The following is a 17,342-nucleotide window of genomic DNA, read 5'->3' on the forward strand; positions in this document are numbered from 1 at the left end:
GTCTACGGAAGAATCTTCTTTGTCTATGGTACAATCAAGTTTTGGATGCAAATATTTTCTTGTACCGAATCGTAAATCTATGACTTTTTCCAAACTGAATACTTTAGTCGAGTACGAACAATTTTTAGATTTACTGCCCAAAAATCGTTCGTACTCGACTAAAATACCAAAGTAGTCCGAACTAGGCCTTAAGTACTGGGAATGTAGGTACTGTGTTTAATTTATGAATTTTCTCATTAGTTTGATATCTCACTAAAACTAGGACAGGAAATAAATAAAACCATCTCCACATCACGGTAACTTAGACATTTATATTATAATATAATTATAGAAGATTAAATTAGTTGATAATACAATACATTTATCTATTTATATGTTCAAATACGTAAGAGTAATCATTAGCTGGAGTCATCGCCGCGCTCACGTTGAAGTTCAAAGTGGCCACTCCACGATCTGCGGCCGCTATCAGTTTAGTTGAATCAAAATCCAGGCTGTACACTGGAGACGCCCTTTTCTGGGTGAAATACATCTGTAATCAATGATGTTAAATACTGTTAGATGTGTTACTATACTAAAGCCTTACCCTATTTGTTTGTTAGTAAACATACTCGAGGAGTATGTTTACTAACAAACAAATTAGAAATGAGGGTAGAAAACGCATGTTGTTTCATAACTTTTTTACTTTAAATTTTGTATTGTTGTTTTATAAAATATTTTAACTATTAATTAATTAATTTTTTAACTAATTATATAACAATCGTTTCAGGCTTATTAATCGAATGTATTTTCATTAATTTAAGAACAAGTTAATTATAATTATTATTAGGTGTGAAATGACTAGTGATTTATACCCTCATTTTTAATTTGTTTGTTGGTAAACAGTACTCCTTAAGTATGGCTTTAGTAGGTCATGAAAAATTGAAGCACTCAAAAGAGGAAATTTACACATCTCAATGTTAGTTGTGGTCAACAACGTTATTTAAACAAATAATACCTAAATATCTTCTACAATGTCGAATTGTGTTCAGGAAGTGTCAAAACTATTTAAGCATAAATAAATATTGGAATCAAAGACAAAATTGTGCATGTGTGCTCTCAGTGTTGTTGCCTGTTATTCGGATTACTTGTTGCGGTGATTTTGTAGGGACGTAACCGATCTATAATATAAAATTATCATTGTCTGTAATAGATAAATTATGTTTTTAACAGTGAAATATATGTACAAAACATATATTTTACGATCATTATCATTATTTTGACGGCCTCCGTGGCGCATGGATTGCAAGATTGTCCTGGGTTCGATCACCGGCTGGGCCGATTGAGGTTTTCTTAATTGGCCCAGGTCTGGCTGGTGGGAGGCTTTGGCCGTGGCTAGTTACCACTCTACCGGCAAAGACGTATCGCCAAGCGATTTAGCGTTCCGGTACAATGTCGTGTAGAAACTGAAAGGAGTATGGATTTTCATCCTCCTCCTAACAAGTTAGCCCGCTTCCATCTTAGATTGCATCATCACTTAGCATCAGGTGAGATTGTAGTCAAGGGCTAACTTGTAAAGAATAAAAAAAAACACATTTTCAACCCATGCGGATAGACCACGAGTCTCCTCTCAGAATGAAAGCAGTTAGGTTTTAGTCCACCACGCTTATTATATTATTTTTTTAATTTTCATTTTTATTCATGATAAACAGCTATTAAAAAAAATTGTAAATAAAAGACCTGAACGTGTCGCGTAGAACGCTCGTCGAAGAGCACGCAACGCGAATACTCGGAAGCGCCGCACAGCACAGCACGGTTCGCGTCTGTCTTGAGGCAATACAGAGACGACTGGAACGGGTCCTTCGATTCATACACCTGTGGGATAACAGCATAGCTGGGCATTAACTCGTTAATCCGTTAATCATTCATTAACGAAGTTAACATTTTGATTAACGGATTAACTTTTAAGAGCGCGCAACGCGTCGGTACGATATGGATAAAATTCGAAGCGCGAACGCGACGCCGAATTATGACTTTCACGTGAGTGAAAAGCACGGAGCGATTGAGCGCCAAAACCATTTTTACCTAATTGCAAGTAAATGGCCATGTTCAAGATATATACTTAATTTTCTATACAAAACAAAATTTAAAGAAAATAAGTTTGCTTTTCCTGAGATTGAAAGCAAAATGTGAGCAAAACATGTATTTTTCAGAAAAATAAACTATCAAGAAAAGTTTTACAAATTGTGTATTTTGTATAACGAAGCTAACACTTTGAAATATCATTTGCCCAAATATCAGAATAACTTTTCCAGAATCTGAGATCCAGAACCATTTGTAACCACCAAATTACATATTGCACTTTTAAAAATGTTAACGGACACGTTAACTTCCGTTAATATGCAGAAGTCCGTTAATCGTTAATCCAATGTCTACTCTTTACCGCACGGCATCGCGGCTTGGCGCGAAAAACTTTTGATTTGATTCATTTGTATTTTAAATATCAAACACTATACATAAACTATGACTTTTTTTGAAAGGTTATTTATTTATTTTTCCAAAGCAATCAACAAACTAGTATAATTATGTTAAAATTATAGATATTAATAATCAAAAAACAAATTATGGCACTTTTCCCCATCGCTCGTCCTCATTTTTCCAATGGCGATGGATCGTCTCACGCAGCGATTTATAAATACAATTTTACATGGTCATATTAACAGAGGCTTCGGTCCTTTGGCTGAGGCTTTAAAAGAGTTTAACCAGTATGGTCATTAATAAATATTTTGTTCTCCTCTTTTGTAAACAGTGTTTAAACTGAATTATGGAAGAATTAAAAGCTATATTTTATTTTGTCCCGTCAATAATTAACCAGTAAAAAATTTGATATCAATGAAAAAATATGTACGTAAAATTTTTGCCGCCGAAACACAACACAAAAGTGACGTCATTCATGGAGATAACAGCGTGATTGGCGTTTGCAGTGATGTGTTTATATCGCGTCACCGCAAGCGCCAATCACAAACCGATGCCTTGTAGTCAATGACGTTACAATTTATGATTGGCGTTTGCTGTGACGTAATAAAAAATACAATTTGTTTAATAAAAAAATCACAATTACAAGATTATTTTGACAAATAAAAATGTGATTAGAGTTTCTAGGCATCTAAACTGCCTCATCATCATCATCATCATATCAGCCCATGGACGTCCACTGCAGGACATAGGCCTTTTGTAGGGACTTCCAAACATCACGATACTGAGCCACCTGCATCCAGCGAATCCCTGCGACTCGCTTGATGTCGTCAGTCCACCTGGTGGGGGCTTACTAGTGCGGGGTCGCCATTCCAACACTTTGGGATCCCAACGCCCATCGGCTCTTCGAACTATGTGCCCCGTCCATTGCCACTTCAGCTTCGCAACTCGTTGAGCTATGTCGGTGACTTTGGTTCTTCTGCGGATCTCCTCATTTCTGATTCGATCTCGCAGAGACTAAACTGCCTATATGCAAAAAATCTTCTTAGTTTTGTACAGCAGGCGAGTAGTCTATTGTGACGTTACTTACCACCTCCGAGCTCCTAATGTCAATCATCTCGAGTCTCCCCGAGTGAGTCACATACGCCACTCTGTTCGCGTCGTGCCACTGGACGTCGCGCACCACGTCTCTAGCGGTTCGCGTCGCCTCTGATTTCATTAAGAAGGTGCCACTGGAATAGGAAATAATTTTAGATATACCTACAACTCCATGGACGTCACTCGATTTAACGACAAACTCGCTAAAGCGTCAACATCACATGGCTTAGATTTTAAACTTATTTCGTGGTTGTTCATTATGAATAAATATCGACAATAAAAATCTCGTCGTTTTATCGTGGTATGTACCCGTTTAAATAACATTCACATGGCTTTGATTGGTTTAGCTTGCCTTCCATGCAATGATACATGCTATTTATTATTACACCCTCTCAATAAGTACCTTTTAAGTTGTCAAAATTAGTGAAAACCGCACAACTGTGAACACATCTCATGGTAAAAGAAAATCACTGTGAATTGACAAACAAGTTTTAGTCATACATTATTCTTATTTCCATTTATCGACAACTCTCTATAATGTCATAAAATGTACAGTTCCTTTAGTGTCATAATATAGAGTTTACACTGTAATATTATAATAATCAAAATATACAGGCTGTCTCATAATGAATCAAAAACACAACACATGATACATGATACATAAAATTACGTAATTTGATTAGTTTTGAAAAAAAACACTGAAAGGTTTCTATCCTGTATCAGTTTTATCAATGTTTCTAATGATGATGATGATGATGATGGTGATGATGATGATGATGATGAATTAAGAAAGATTATGAACAAAAGGTCAACCTACGTATGGGTGTCAAACAAAAGAGGCCTTGTGTTTCCATTGGGACCAAGAGCCAGTTTGTTATGTGCATACGTCACTGCAAGACATCTGCAGCCGACTTCATCTGGAAGCCTGTATTCTTTTCTACCTGAAAAATATAATGATTCCATTTCAATTTTCAAATACATAATATTACAGTTGGCGGATATCCTCGCATGTGAGGGAATGTACAGAACCCGCAAAAGTAAACCTTACGCTAGACCTCAATATCTGAACATTCTATTATCCATGAAATTAATTATTAAAATTACAAAATTAAATTACATTTTACTGTATTCGCATGACATGTTTTTGACATATAAATTAATACTTAAAATATTTAACTCTAGATATGCCTGAATTTTGTTTAGTTTATTCAATGAATGTATATTATATTAAAACTTTAATAAATAAAATTAAAATAAATAAAAAAGTTTAAATTGGAATGAAATGCAGCGTTCTGGTCTGTGGAATGCGTTAATTTTTTTATATAATTTTTATTGAGATGCGAATAGAGCGAGATTTGAAGACATGGGACATCATGTACGGTGTAATACCTTTACCTTTTTCTCATGTGAAAGAAAAATAAAATTAAAAAGCGAGAATTTTAAAAACAATTGCCGTGAATAATCCATACTTGATTTTTTTAAAGAAATTCATTGTGACCGTAATTTACATGTTTCGCAACATTAATTGTTATGTCTTCATCTAGTGAGAATGGTGACCCTAATTTGGAGATGGATCAAAAAAGACTTACAAATGAAACATCTACTTACGAAAAATTTAATAAGTGGAGAAAAGAAATCTACTATTGAATTACATAGATTAAATAGATGACATTGAATATGATTAACAACTTACTCAGCACTTTGTTATAAAAGAAACTGTTGGGCAACCTTCGGCATTCCCACAAACATATGCACGGACTACGTTCAGATGCTGTGATGATGCAGTCGTTTATTTTTTCCACGGCAGAAACTTCCACACGTCCAGCCTCGTGGCTGTCTTTTATGTGCATCAACAGAAGAGGTCTATGTGCAGAGTCCAATGCATACACTATTGTGCTTCCATCTCTATTGTAGCAGAAAATTAATGATTAGTTTACATTCGTACTGAAACATGCCCAGCTGAAGCAGTGACGTAGCGTGATCTATCAAAATTAGTAAGGGGCCCCAAACAGAGGCGGATTATCCGTAAGGCAAACTAGGCATGTGCCTAGGGGCGTGTAATTACAAGGGGCGCGCGAGCTTAGAATTTTTGACTAAATAAAGAAAATTACATATCGACGATATGTAATTTTCGACGACGAATGATATATTCATAACACACCATCATCCGTCAAAACACTTTAAGGCCTATTTCCCAGAGCAGAGAGGAATCATGATGTTCGTTCTGTCGTCCCTCTTGATTTCTTCACAGTAATAACGTCATATTTCATTCGCGCATTAGCGTAAGTACAAGGGTCCTCATCTACTAAAGTCTAGGGTTTAATGATACAATGTCATCGTAATTGCAAGAACAACTAGTTAAAATTTATATATTATTAGCCCCTGTACAGGGTACTGGTACAGGGGCGCCGATAAAGTGATTGTCTAGGGCGCTCTGGACCTTTAATCCGCCACTGGCCCCAAATGTACGTTGAAAAATTCTCACAAAAAATTGCTCGCTTAAAATAAATATGACAGTGACAGGTATGATGTTACCAACTTTTGGGCGCACGTTCAACCCGGGAAAGAAACAAGTTTTTTTTTACTTCTGAAGTGAAAACTTTACAGTTTATTTTCATTATCTTTTTCGGGAAGCACGTAATTTTGTAACGTTTTTTTAAACAAGATTGTCGATTACTGTAATAGGTAAAATAAACTTTTAATGCACGGAAAGCTTTTATTTTCTAAATATGCCAAACCCTATCAGTTCTGCAATTTCTATATAATGTAACCTTCCGCCGGTTAATCCGCATAGTTCCTATTTCCGTAGAAATATGGATGTAAAATATTGCCTTTGTTACTAGCTGATAATGTGATAAATTTACATTGGTGTAAATTTAAAAAATCAGTTATTAATAGTTCACATTGTTCAAAACTAATAGACCGATTTTCATGCAACTTTTGTGGGTAGGCCAAGCTTAGGTAAGTAGCATGCTTGAAGCAGATTGATTGTATGAAAAAAATGTAGAGTAATAGAAAACTAATTCCACGTGAATCAAGTCTGCTTAAGTGTTTTTCAGACAGCATGGGGGCAGTTGCCTTACGACGTTCATAATACGTACCATTATCGTGAATCGCGGCAAACTTTCAAGAGTGAAACGATCTGTCACCATACCCATGCTATCAGAAAAACACTATAGTGTGAAATAAATATGCGCTTACCTGCTTCCACAAAGGATCAGATTTTCTTTCATAAGAAACCTTGAGATATCATTTGTGCGTTTGTCTTCTCTCTTTACCGTGGGTACATTCACTGACCACATAAGACGTTTCTTTTCCAGTGTATAACATCTCAGTTCTGAGCCCACGGAAAGGTACAAAGTTCGATTATTGCGTAACTGCAGCCATGGCATGTAGTTCTCCGAATGTTGGACTATATCCTACAAGACAGACAAAATTGTGTAAGTACCTATGGAAGGAAAATGCCATACAATCCCAACTGTTTATGTGATATTAATGAAGAGTCAAACAAATGAACACTGTGGTTATGTCCTGGGCAGCAACGGCGAAGCGTTCATGCAAGCCGATTACCTCCAGGTCACCTTTAAAAATCCATGTATATTCATTGTTGTACTGTATCTATATATGAGTAACCGGAGTTGGTATCACTTTGTATGAATTTCCTTTTCCTTGGGACGGCTTACCTTCATCTAAATTCCATCCTTCGCCGCTAGTGGGCAGTTTCCTTCTAAGCCATTTCCAGGCTCATACAACTTAGGAGACAATTTTTGCAAAATAGATAAAAAAAATTAAAATTAACTGACTTTGACGGCCTCCGTGGCGCAGTGGTATGCACGGGGATTTACAAGACGGAGGTCCTGGGTTCGATCCCCGGCTGGGCAGATTGAGATTTTCTTAATTTGTCCAGGTCTGGCTGGTGGCAGACTTCGGCCGTGGCTAGTTACCACCCTACCGGCAAAGACGTACCGCCAAGAAATTTAGCGTTCCGGTACGATGCAGTGTAGAAACCGAAAGGGGTGTGGATTTTCATCTTTATCCTAACAAGTTAGCCCGCCTTCATCTTAGACTGCATCATCACTTACCATCAGGGGAGATTGTAGTCAAGGGCTAACTTGTAAATAATAATAAAAAAAAAAAAAATGGTCAGACAATTTAAGGGGTATTTTTGTAATAGCTGCACCAAAGTCTGGAAAAGGTTGGAAGAAAAATGCCACACCACCATGCTGTTGCAATACCTTACCTCTATAGCTCATACTGAGGGGTGGTGGTTCGATCCTCACCCCGTTGGACTATTGTCGTACCCACTCCGAATACAGTATTTCCCGACTAATTGGAGAGGAATGAGAATATTGATCATATTAAAAAGATACTGCAAATATTCTTTAAAAAAAAATACCATCACAATGTTCAAAATTTTGTTTCACTATCCAAAAACATCACACGCAAAGTTTGAGTATGGTCATGAATTTGATATTTTGTTCTTGGCCCAAGGACCAATAATAATTATTCCTGTGTGCATTATGTTGTTTATTGAAGGAAATCTTTACCTTACATTTGCTAATTCCTTTGCACCAGTTATATGATACTCTGCATCGATTGTACCATGATAACTGGATTTTTTTACTGCAATAATAAAAATACACATTTTTATTACATTATAAGTTGCAAACAGATTACATTTAACTTACATGATTCTTATTTATACAGAAAATTAGTGTATTAGTTTAAATGTATATATCTTGATACCAGCAATTTATAGCACTTCCACCAGCACCAGTCAAGCTTCACTTTTTTTTGACGGCCTCCGTGGCGCAGTGGTGTGCGCGGTGAATTTACAAGACGGAGGTCCTGGGTTCGATCCCTGGCTGGCCCGATTGAGGTTTTCTTAATTGGTCCAGGTCTGGCTGGTACCACCCTACCGACAAAGACGTACCGCCAAGCAATTTAGCGTTCCGGTACGATGTCGTGTAAAAACCGATAGGGGTGTGGATTTTCATCCTCCTTCTAAGAAGTTAGCCCGCTTCCATCTTAGATTGCATCATCACTTAACATCAGGTGGATTGTAATCAAGGGCTAACTTGTAAAGAATAAAAAAAAAACTTTGACTTATGTGCACTTCTTCCCTATCCCTAACCTACACTACCCTACCTTCAATGCAGATTAGTCATACCATGTGCTGAAAAATTACTAAAGCGTTCATTTTATACTTTGTAATTATTTTTGAATAGTTGTTTAAGTAATGAAAGTTTAATTTTTTCTATTACAAAGTAAGTTTTTTCCGAAAAACGTAACTAATATTATTTTTTATGTTAAACAATTTTTTTTTGTATGAACATTTAACAGTCACATTGAAAAAAAATATACTACGCAAAGTTATACATTTAGCTTAAAAACATGTTCATTTAATAGGGATTCCAAAGATGTAAGACATTATTTTCAAACAATTCATCCTTTTAAAACGTAAAAAGAAATTATAAAACAAAACACAATGAATTTAGAAATATAAAATGAGTGGTTATCCTTAGGTGAGTTCTGCATCCCGGTTGCACTAAAGTGGAGCGTCTTGCAATATGACTGGTCTCCTGCCTTATTAAAATTCTATCTTAATGCCATTCAAATGACTCTCCCAGATCAGAGCAACTTAGTACGATGTGGGAAAGCCACTGAAAAATCTTGCTATATGTGTGGTGAGGCAATAGGAACAGCAAGGCACTTGTTGGTTGGATGCAAGGTGCTCCTGGATCAGGGTCTTTACTCACGTCGTCATGATAGAGACGAAATTATATATAATTATATACGTGGAGCTATAAGCCTTGCAGCAGCTAGAGCTCAAAAAGGATTGACTACAAATAAAAGACAAATTAACTTCGTCAAAGCAGTTTTAATAACAAAATCATCTAGTAAGCCTTACTCAATCCTAGGTGCTGCACTAGATTGGACTTTATTAATAGATGGATATGTATGAGAAACATTATAAAATCCCAGCAGATGTTGCTATTTTGAGATCTTTTTTTTTTTTTTTTGTGTTCAGTTACATCTATCAGTGATCAGTCGCTTGACTATAAACTGAATTTTTCATAGCAGATCATGTTTCTAGTTAAAGGTCACTCCATTAAGTGACTCTTCGTGTTATGGTCCTTTTTTCGGGTATTACTGTCCACCACATAATTCATCCACAGTGGATCGCTTTAGCCTTTTGGTCTTACCAGGCGTGATAAGCAATTTGGCAAGACTATTTGTGTGTTCTTGTAGTCTGCTTTTGTGTTTTATGGCGTACTTTCTTATTTCTTCCTTGACAGTCGGCATTTCAAGATACTCATGCATGTCTGCTGTTTTGGTGAACCAGGGGGCGTTTAGTATTGTGCGGAATACTAGGTTCTGGTATCTCTGGAGTATCTCAATATTGGAGTGACTGGCTGTGCCCCACAGCTCCAAGCCATACGTCCAGATTGGCTTTAGAACACTTTTGTACACGAGTAACTTGTTGTTGAGTGACAGTCTGGAGTGGCGGCCGAGTAACCACATTAAGGATGTAGTGCGAATACGGAGCTCCTCTCTCTTCTTTTTTATGTGAGCCTGCCAGGTTTGCCTTCTATCTAGATGAAAACCTAGATATTTAGCTTCGTTGCTCTGTGGTAGAGTCTCTTTACCAAGTTTTATCTCTGGGCAGTTTTCGGGTCTGAGTGTAAAAGTGACGTGAGTAGATTTGGATGCACTGGCTTTGACTCTCCAAATTCGCATCCACTGGTCTATGTCATTTAGGTGGTTCTGAAGTTTTTGTGATGCCACTTTGGGATTTGTGTTACTACTTAGCGCCGCAGTGTCATCAGCGAACGTTGCTGTGAGGATACCTGGCGTATCAGGCAAGTCAGCAGTATACAGGGTATAGAGCACTGGTCCCAACACTGATCCTTGCGGGACACCTGCTTTGATTTCGTAAAACTTAGAGCTGTCTTCGCCCTCCACGACTTGAAATATTCTGTCTTCCAAGTAAGATTTAAGCAGAGTGTAAATGTTGTGTGGGAAGTCCTTTTTTATTTTATATAGTAGGCCTTTATGCCACACTCTGTCAAAAGCTTGTTGAACGTCTAAAAAGGCCGCCGAGCAATATTCTTTCTTTTCGAGAGACTGTCTTATTTTATTGACCACTCTATGTACTTGCTCGACAGTCGAGTGACCTTCCCTAAATCCAAATTGGTGGTCTGGTATGAGAGCTTCTTTTGATATGTGCGTTTTTAATCGTTGCAGAAGTAACTTTTCGAACAGCTTCGACAACAAAGGTAGGAGACTGATAGGTCTGTATGATGATACCAAGAAGTGATCTTTTCCAGGTTTTGGAATCATGATTATTTGTGATATTTTCCATATCTGTGGATAGTACGACAATCTCAATCAGTATAGCATTAAAGAGAGTTGTAAGAAAGACAATAGCTTTTTTTGGGAGATTTTTAAGGACTTCTGCGGTTATTAAGTCGAAGCCTGGTGCTTTTCTATTTTCGAGATGTTTTATGGCTCTCAAAACTTCGGCCGTAGTAAAACTTTTGACAGGAGGACTTAGTTGGAGGTCGCTACATAAGTAATTATCAATCTCCGTTTCATTGTTGTAAGTTTCGTCACTATCGTTTGGCGTAAATATTTTTTCCAAGTATTTGGCGAACACCTCCGCTTTGTGCAAGTCTGTTTTTGCCCAGATATTTCCATCTACTTTTAGGGGATGTGATTGAGTCTGCGCACATGTACTCGACTTTGTAGCCTTCCATAGTGAGTACTCTTTATTACCCGTTGGTGACATATACTCTAGCTTGTTCTGAAGTGTTTCATTTTCAATGTCTTTAAGATAAGTTTTTAAGTCGAAGATTGCTTTATGAAGTCTAGTTCTATCTTCTGGTCTTCTCTGAGTTTGCCATTTTCTTCTTAGACGCCTTTTTTCGAGTACTTTATTCTTTATTGTCATTGGTACATTTTGGAGTGCTGTTTTCTTAGTTATTAGCTCTGGAGTACTCAGCCAGCATGCCTTCTGCACTAATTTTGTGAAGTTAATTGTTGCCATTTCAATCTCATCCTCTGTCTTTAGGCGTATGTTTAGGTAAAGGTGATCATTAACATATTCACTAAAAGCAGACCAGTCAGTTTTTTTATTGAAGAGATGTTGTTTAGGAGTTCTTTCAATTATTGTCGTACTGACAGTAGCAATAATAGGTGAGTGGTCATCTGATGTGTCATAGCAGCTTTCTACATTCAAGAAGTGTTCTGTAAATCCTTTGTAGATGAAGAAATCTAGAAGATCTGGTTTTCTATTGAGATCTGCAGGAAAGTAGGTGGGTTCTCCTGTGCTAAGTGCTTTAGCATTGTTTCTGTCCATTGATTTCTTTAGTTCTCTACCCCTTGTCAGAGTGAGCCTGGAAGCCCAGCATTGGTTTTTTGCGTTCCAATCCCCTCCCGCTATGAATCTTGGGCCCAAGGATTTAATGTAGGTTGTGAAATTTGTTTCGAGTATCTTATGCTTTGGGGGACAGTACACAGCACTTATATTAAAAGTACCAACTTTGTCATGTACACATATAGTAGTCGCTTGTAAGTAGTCCATTTGAAATGACGGTGCAACATTGTGCTTGATGTTCTTTTTGACGAGAATAGCAGTTCCTCCGTGGCTTGTGCCGTCAGGATGGTTTGTTGTGTACACGCAGAAGTTTTGTAGCGAAAAGTTTGTATTTTCTGTGAGATGTGTTTCACTTATGAGCATGACATCAATTTTATTTATATTTATTATCGTTGATAATTCTAATTTGCGCCCTAAAAGGCCATTTATGTTCCATGCTGCTATTCGGAGAGCCATTAATTGGCTAGTTTGTTAATGACTGTGGTTAACAAGCCCATAAGAGTGCTCATTTGTTGGATGAGTATATCTAGCTTTTCAGCTTGTTTTGTGAGTAGATGTTCTAGTTTGTCTAGATTAGTGACATCTTTGTTGGCAGTAGCTTGTGCATATGTTCTTGTTATACCCTTTGGTTGTGTTCTATGATTTTTGTTATTGTAAGTATTGTCTGTATCACGGTTAGTGTATTTTTGGCTTCCTATATCTAGTTCTTCCTTGGTATTTTCTGTTCCTGGATGTGATTTCTTAGGTGTGTATGTTTTATTGTAAATCTTGCTAGTCTTATTCTTATTGAATTTACGGTTTTAAATTTCCAGATAGACGTTACAGCCTTTGTAGTTAGCTGGATGATCACCGAGACAGAGAGCACATTTGGCAGGGGTATTACGATCCTTTTTACTGCATTCAGTGGTCTTATGTGCACCAGCGCACTTGACGCACCTGTACGGCCTCATGCAGTTGTTTTGGGTGTGACCATATTGTTGACAACGTTTACATTGAGGTATAACCTTTTTGCGTTTAGGGTCTTCTATTAATACAATCGTGTTGTAGATTTGCTTGATTTCCTTGGCAGCTTTATTATTTGGTCCAGGCTCCAAGTTGACAAAAAATGTAGAAAGTGGAATTTTTTCTGGTCCATATTTGGCATTAATAATTTCACCCTTGATTTTGTTGCCAGTTTTTTCTATAGCATCCCTTATGTATTCTTGGGGAGTTGTATGATGTAGATTTTTTATTATTATTCTATATGGTCTGTCACCTTTTGGAGTAAATGTATGACCAATAAGGTTATGTTCTCTGACTATCTGCATCACTTTTTTGTAGACATCATTGTTATTACAGGTAATTCTCATTTGTGTTTTACTTACTATTTTGTATGAGAAATCAGATTTTTCCACAACTGTCTCTATTAGGTCAGTAAGCTTAGTTACATCCTGAATTCCATATAGAACTACTGGTGGCGGTCGGTTTATTTTTATGGCAGTTTCCTGTTCTTTATCATCTATATTTAGGCCTGCAAATTTGTTGTAGACAGGTACTGCATTTGACTGTGGTGGGGTGGTACTTACTCTCTTCCTTTTATTTTGACGAATTTCAGGCACTGATTGCCATTTATTCTCAGTCAAATTGTTTGTGGCAGTCTGAGTTTCTGTACAATTATCCTCAGATTCTGTTTTGTCGGTTGGCGTTGAGTCTCTATTCCGGTTTTTGTGAAAGAAGCTGTGATGAAAAACTTGCTGTGTCAGTTTCCTTGAAGTTTGTTCCTTATTAGGGCGATTTTGCTGTATGTCCTGTGATGTCTGCTTCTCCGTTGATGGTGGGGTCCTCTGTAATCCTTTTCTTCTGAACGGGTCTTCTTTTTCTTCTTCATATTCTTCATTCTTCTTATCTTTCTGACTCCTGTCATCTGTTGGTGATTTGGGTGTGCGGAATTTGCCCCCCCCAGAATACGCGGGGCAGACTGACGAATCAGTGAGGGATTCTCCTTCCGCAGTGCGGTCGGTACCCTCCTGGGGTAGTTTATTTTTGTTTTTTGTTTGTTCCGCCATCCAAATGGTTCCACAAGTTTCCCCCCCTGTTTGGCCGTTTGTATTCAGAGTTGGCCTTCTCCTAGATGGATTACCAGCCAAGGTTGACGAGGCCCATCTCCCCGAGCAAAGAACATAGTTTATAGTTTATAGTGGCGTGGTAGTGGCAGATATTTTCCTTTTGTCCAAACAAACAAAGCAAATAGTAGTTGTAGAGCTTACTGTGCCGTGGGAGACTAACATTCCGAAGGACCACAGTATAAAAGTTAATAAATATTATGGCCTAACAAATGAACTAACTAAAAATGGCTATGTAGTTAGTTGGTACGCCGTAGAAGTAGGTGCAATAGGATTACCAGCAAAATCTCTCTATAACTTGCTTAGAGACCTTGGCCTCTCTAGAACTGCAGCTAGTTCTATATTAGAATGAGTATCCAAAGCTGCTCTAATAGGGCCTTACAAATTTGGATAGGTAGGGAGAACTACACAAGCAGAGAAGGGGAGTGTTGGTTTTTCGTCAAGGAATCTTTTGAACAACAAAATGATTTTACCGGTAGGCACATTTAAAGATCTTGTTGGAGTATTGGAGTATTTCCTTAGTTTTAGGATCCAGACTAGGAGCAGTTTGAATATGTGGGTAGTGAGGCTGGGTTTGGTTGAGTGATTTTGTGTGATTAACAATGCCATCAAAGTGCATTTTATGAATATTTACAGATTAAATTATATGATTATGATAAAAATAACCGAGCAACACAACAGCAACAATATAGCTTATGACCAGTGTGTGCACTTCATAGATGCATTTAATGAATTTTTCTATTTTGTAACATTCATAGGTGCATAGTGCATACCCTAGTAAAAAACCATGTTTTTGAACCAACCAAAGAATGGCGTGGCTTTCTAGTATTAAAAGAATTTTTAAAATTGGTTCAGTAGATCTAGAGATTACCCCTTACAATACTACAAACTTTACTTTGTTTTAATATTAGTATAGATCAAATAGCTATAGTAAGCTAAGCTAGTCCTAAAAGCTAAGCCAGTAAAGTAAAGTGGACTTTTTTCATAGAGGAATTAGATATGGAGATGCATCACATTCAAATTCTCCAATAAAATTGTTGTTTTTGAGGGGGAGGAGGTAAACTCACACATCCAAAATATTAAACACCAATAAATTATATATTTATTGGTGATAAATATTTTATGTTAAATATATTTCGTCCTTATACTACACACAGCTATAAATATGATTCACAATACACACACATGTAATTTTTACACAGACTAAAACAATCACATTGCTTAGACTCATTACAGAGAATATTTGATCACTTGAACAATGTTTTGCTGTTCTTTAAGAAGAATAAATTCTTTCTAAATATTGTTTTTACAAATTTCATATATTTTTTTTAATTAGATATTTACATATGAAATATTGTTTCATCTTCTATTAAACTGAAATTGTTGAACATTTTTTATGCTATGCAATACACATACTTGCATTATTAGGGAGCCCTTACACAAAAAAAACAATTAGAAAAATGAAACATTGATTCTATAGAAACAGCTTTTATACATGGGTTAGATCATTGATCTTACTTTGATAGAGGGGTAATATGCAGCAAGGGCAGGTCCTATACAATAATTGGTCTGAGACTATAATATATAAAAAGAGAACATCCCACCATACATTGTTTTGATATATTTCAAATGGATTATGCAGAATTTTTGATGTAAGCTTCTAGGCGCCTCAGTTTCTCTAAAACTTCCTACAGTTATAATAATTTTTTAACCCATACACTATTGACCTCTTATAATAAAAGGACACACAATCATGTAGAAAATGTCACTTAAAACTGGCCATTTTTGCTTTGGCAGTTTTAGAATTATTGGTAAAGAAAATTATACCTAAAGGCCTTTAAATATAGTCCAATATTCAATAAAATCTCAAATTCAGAGTGAATCAACCTTAAGGATTGAGTTTAAGGTTAAATTTGCAAATGCAACTACTTGAATTGAGTGCCAAGAAGTTGTGTTTGGCACTCATTGAGTAGGGACGTTTTTTGGTTGCTGATTGTGCATCCACTTTTAATAGGAGATTGATGCCATACACACAAAATGTGCCACTATCATAAAATAAAAATTATTAATGTATGAAGCTAAACTCAAAATTTTTATAAATTATTCACCTAAAATCTTTAGCTTAGTTATTATTTTGTATTCTGTGGTTATATATATACCTATATACCTATGTAACTGATTTTCAGGGTGTGGATCTAGAAAGGTAGTTTATATATTAATAATAATTTAGAAATAACGGAATGCTTACCTTTTATTCCTTTGCAAAATAAATCTAGAAGAACTTTTTATTCGCCATAAAATATTTTCGTTTATGATAATTTTCTTTAATGCTTTGCACGTTAGCATTAAATTAAGGATATCCCGAAGTTCTAAATGAACTAGAATATTAATCAAAATATCATAGGGCATATGAATAATGAAATTAGAGCACATATTTTTGTTTTTCTTAAGTATATCTTAGAGATGAAATTTTGTGAGTAAACAATTTTCCATTTGGGGTGTAGCCAAACACTACTACTATTTTTTTATTTAGACTTCTACACTTGCACTAAAGTACTACATTTTCACTTTTATTCCTGAATATTAATTATTTAAAGTAATTAAACCCTTAAAACATCGGTGAATAAAATTGGATTAATTATCGGAAAAATAGGGGAAAATATGAAACTTTCCCATTTTTAAATATTGAATTATTGACAATTGACATGACAGTTGATAATGACAGATCCCTGAATATTGATTAATAACACAGATGTAATGATTAGTAGCTAGTCACAGAATAATAGAATCATGAGCTTAGACCAGCTTAGACCCGCTCCACATTCACGTGCGAATTTACCGCAGAGCCGTGAACAAGCCGTGAAAAACAAAACAGTTCCACAAAAAGTAAATAGTCGCAAACTGTAATAAACTGACAAACATACTTTTGTATTCTTAATATTCTTCTCCTTCTTCCTCTTTTTGGCGTAGCAGTTCTGCAGGTCTTCACGAGGTCCCAGTATCACGTTAACCGCTTCCCATCTATTGTGATCACCACTGACTAAATTTCCCATCCAATACTGGTTGTCGCCAGGTACAGCAGCAGTTTCATGACTGGGATGTGTTTTACTTTTATTTCCACGGGTTTACTATGAAATGCCCTAGGTCCTCCACCTAGGGCATTTCAAAGTTTTGTATTAGAGCTGGGCTATTGCAGATGTGTTTCCTCTGCCACTAAACAGAGTCTGCACAGATTTGTGTCACGGAGCATATGGTTTAACATGACGTCTATTAAGTCCATAGGTCTGGTAAGAGCCTATGTATTCAATAAG

At 36.4% G+C, this 17,342-nt stretch overlaps 1 protein-coding gene across 1 annotated transcript; it reads right to left on the reverse strand.

Moving 5' to 3' along the window:
- Positions 1 to 291: 291 nt before the first annotated feature.
- Positions 292 to 16,743, reverse strand: LOC112055473 (F-box/WD repeat-containing protein 4). Its single transcript, XM_024095603.2, has 8 exons — positions 16,280 to 16,743; positions 8,097 to 8,172; positions 6,751 to 6,968; positions 5,243 to 5,454; positions 4,367 to 4,490; positions 3,542 to 3,683; positions 1,717 to 1,851; positions 292 to 529 (listed from the first exon to the last, which is right to left on the reverse strand). Exons 1-8 carry the CDS (start codon positions 16,462 to 16,464, stop codon positions 362 to 364), a joined length of 1,260 nt encoding a protein of 419 aa, XP_023951371.2. The 5' UTR covers positions 16,465 to 16,743; the 3' UTR covers positions 292 to 361.
- Positions 16,744 to 17,342: the final 599 nt, after the last annotated feature.

Source organism: Bicyclus anynana, chromosome 22 (genome assembly GCF_947172395.1).
Source record: "Bicyclus anynana chromosome 22, ilBicAnyn1.1, whole genome shotgun sequence".
Classification (NCBI taxonomy): domain Eukaryota; kingdom Metazoa; phylum Arthropoda; class Insecta; order Lepidoptera; family Nymphalidae; genus Bicyclus; species Bicyclus anynana.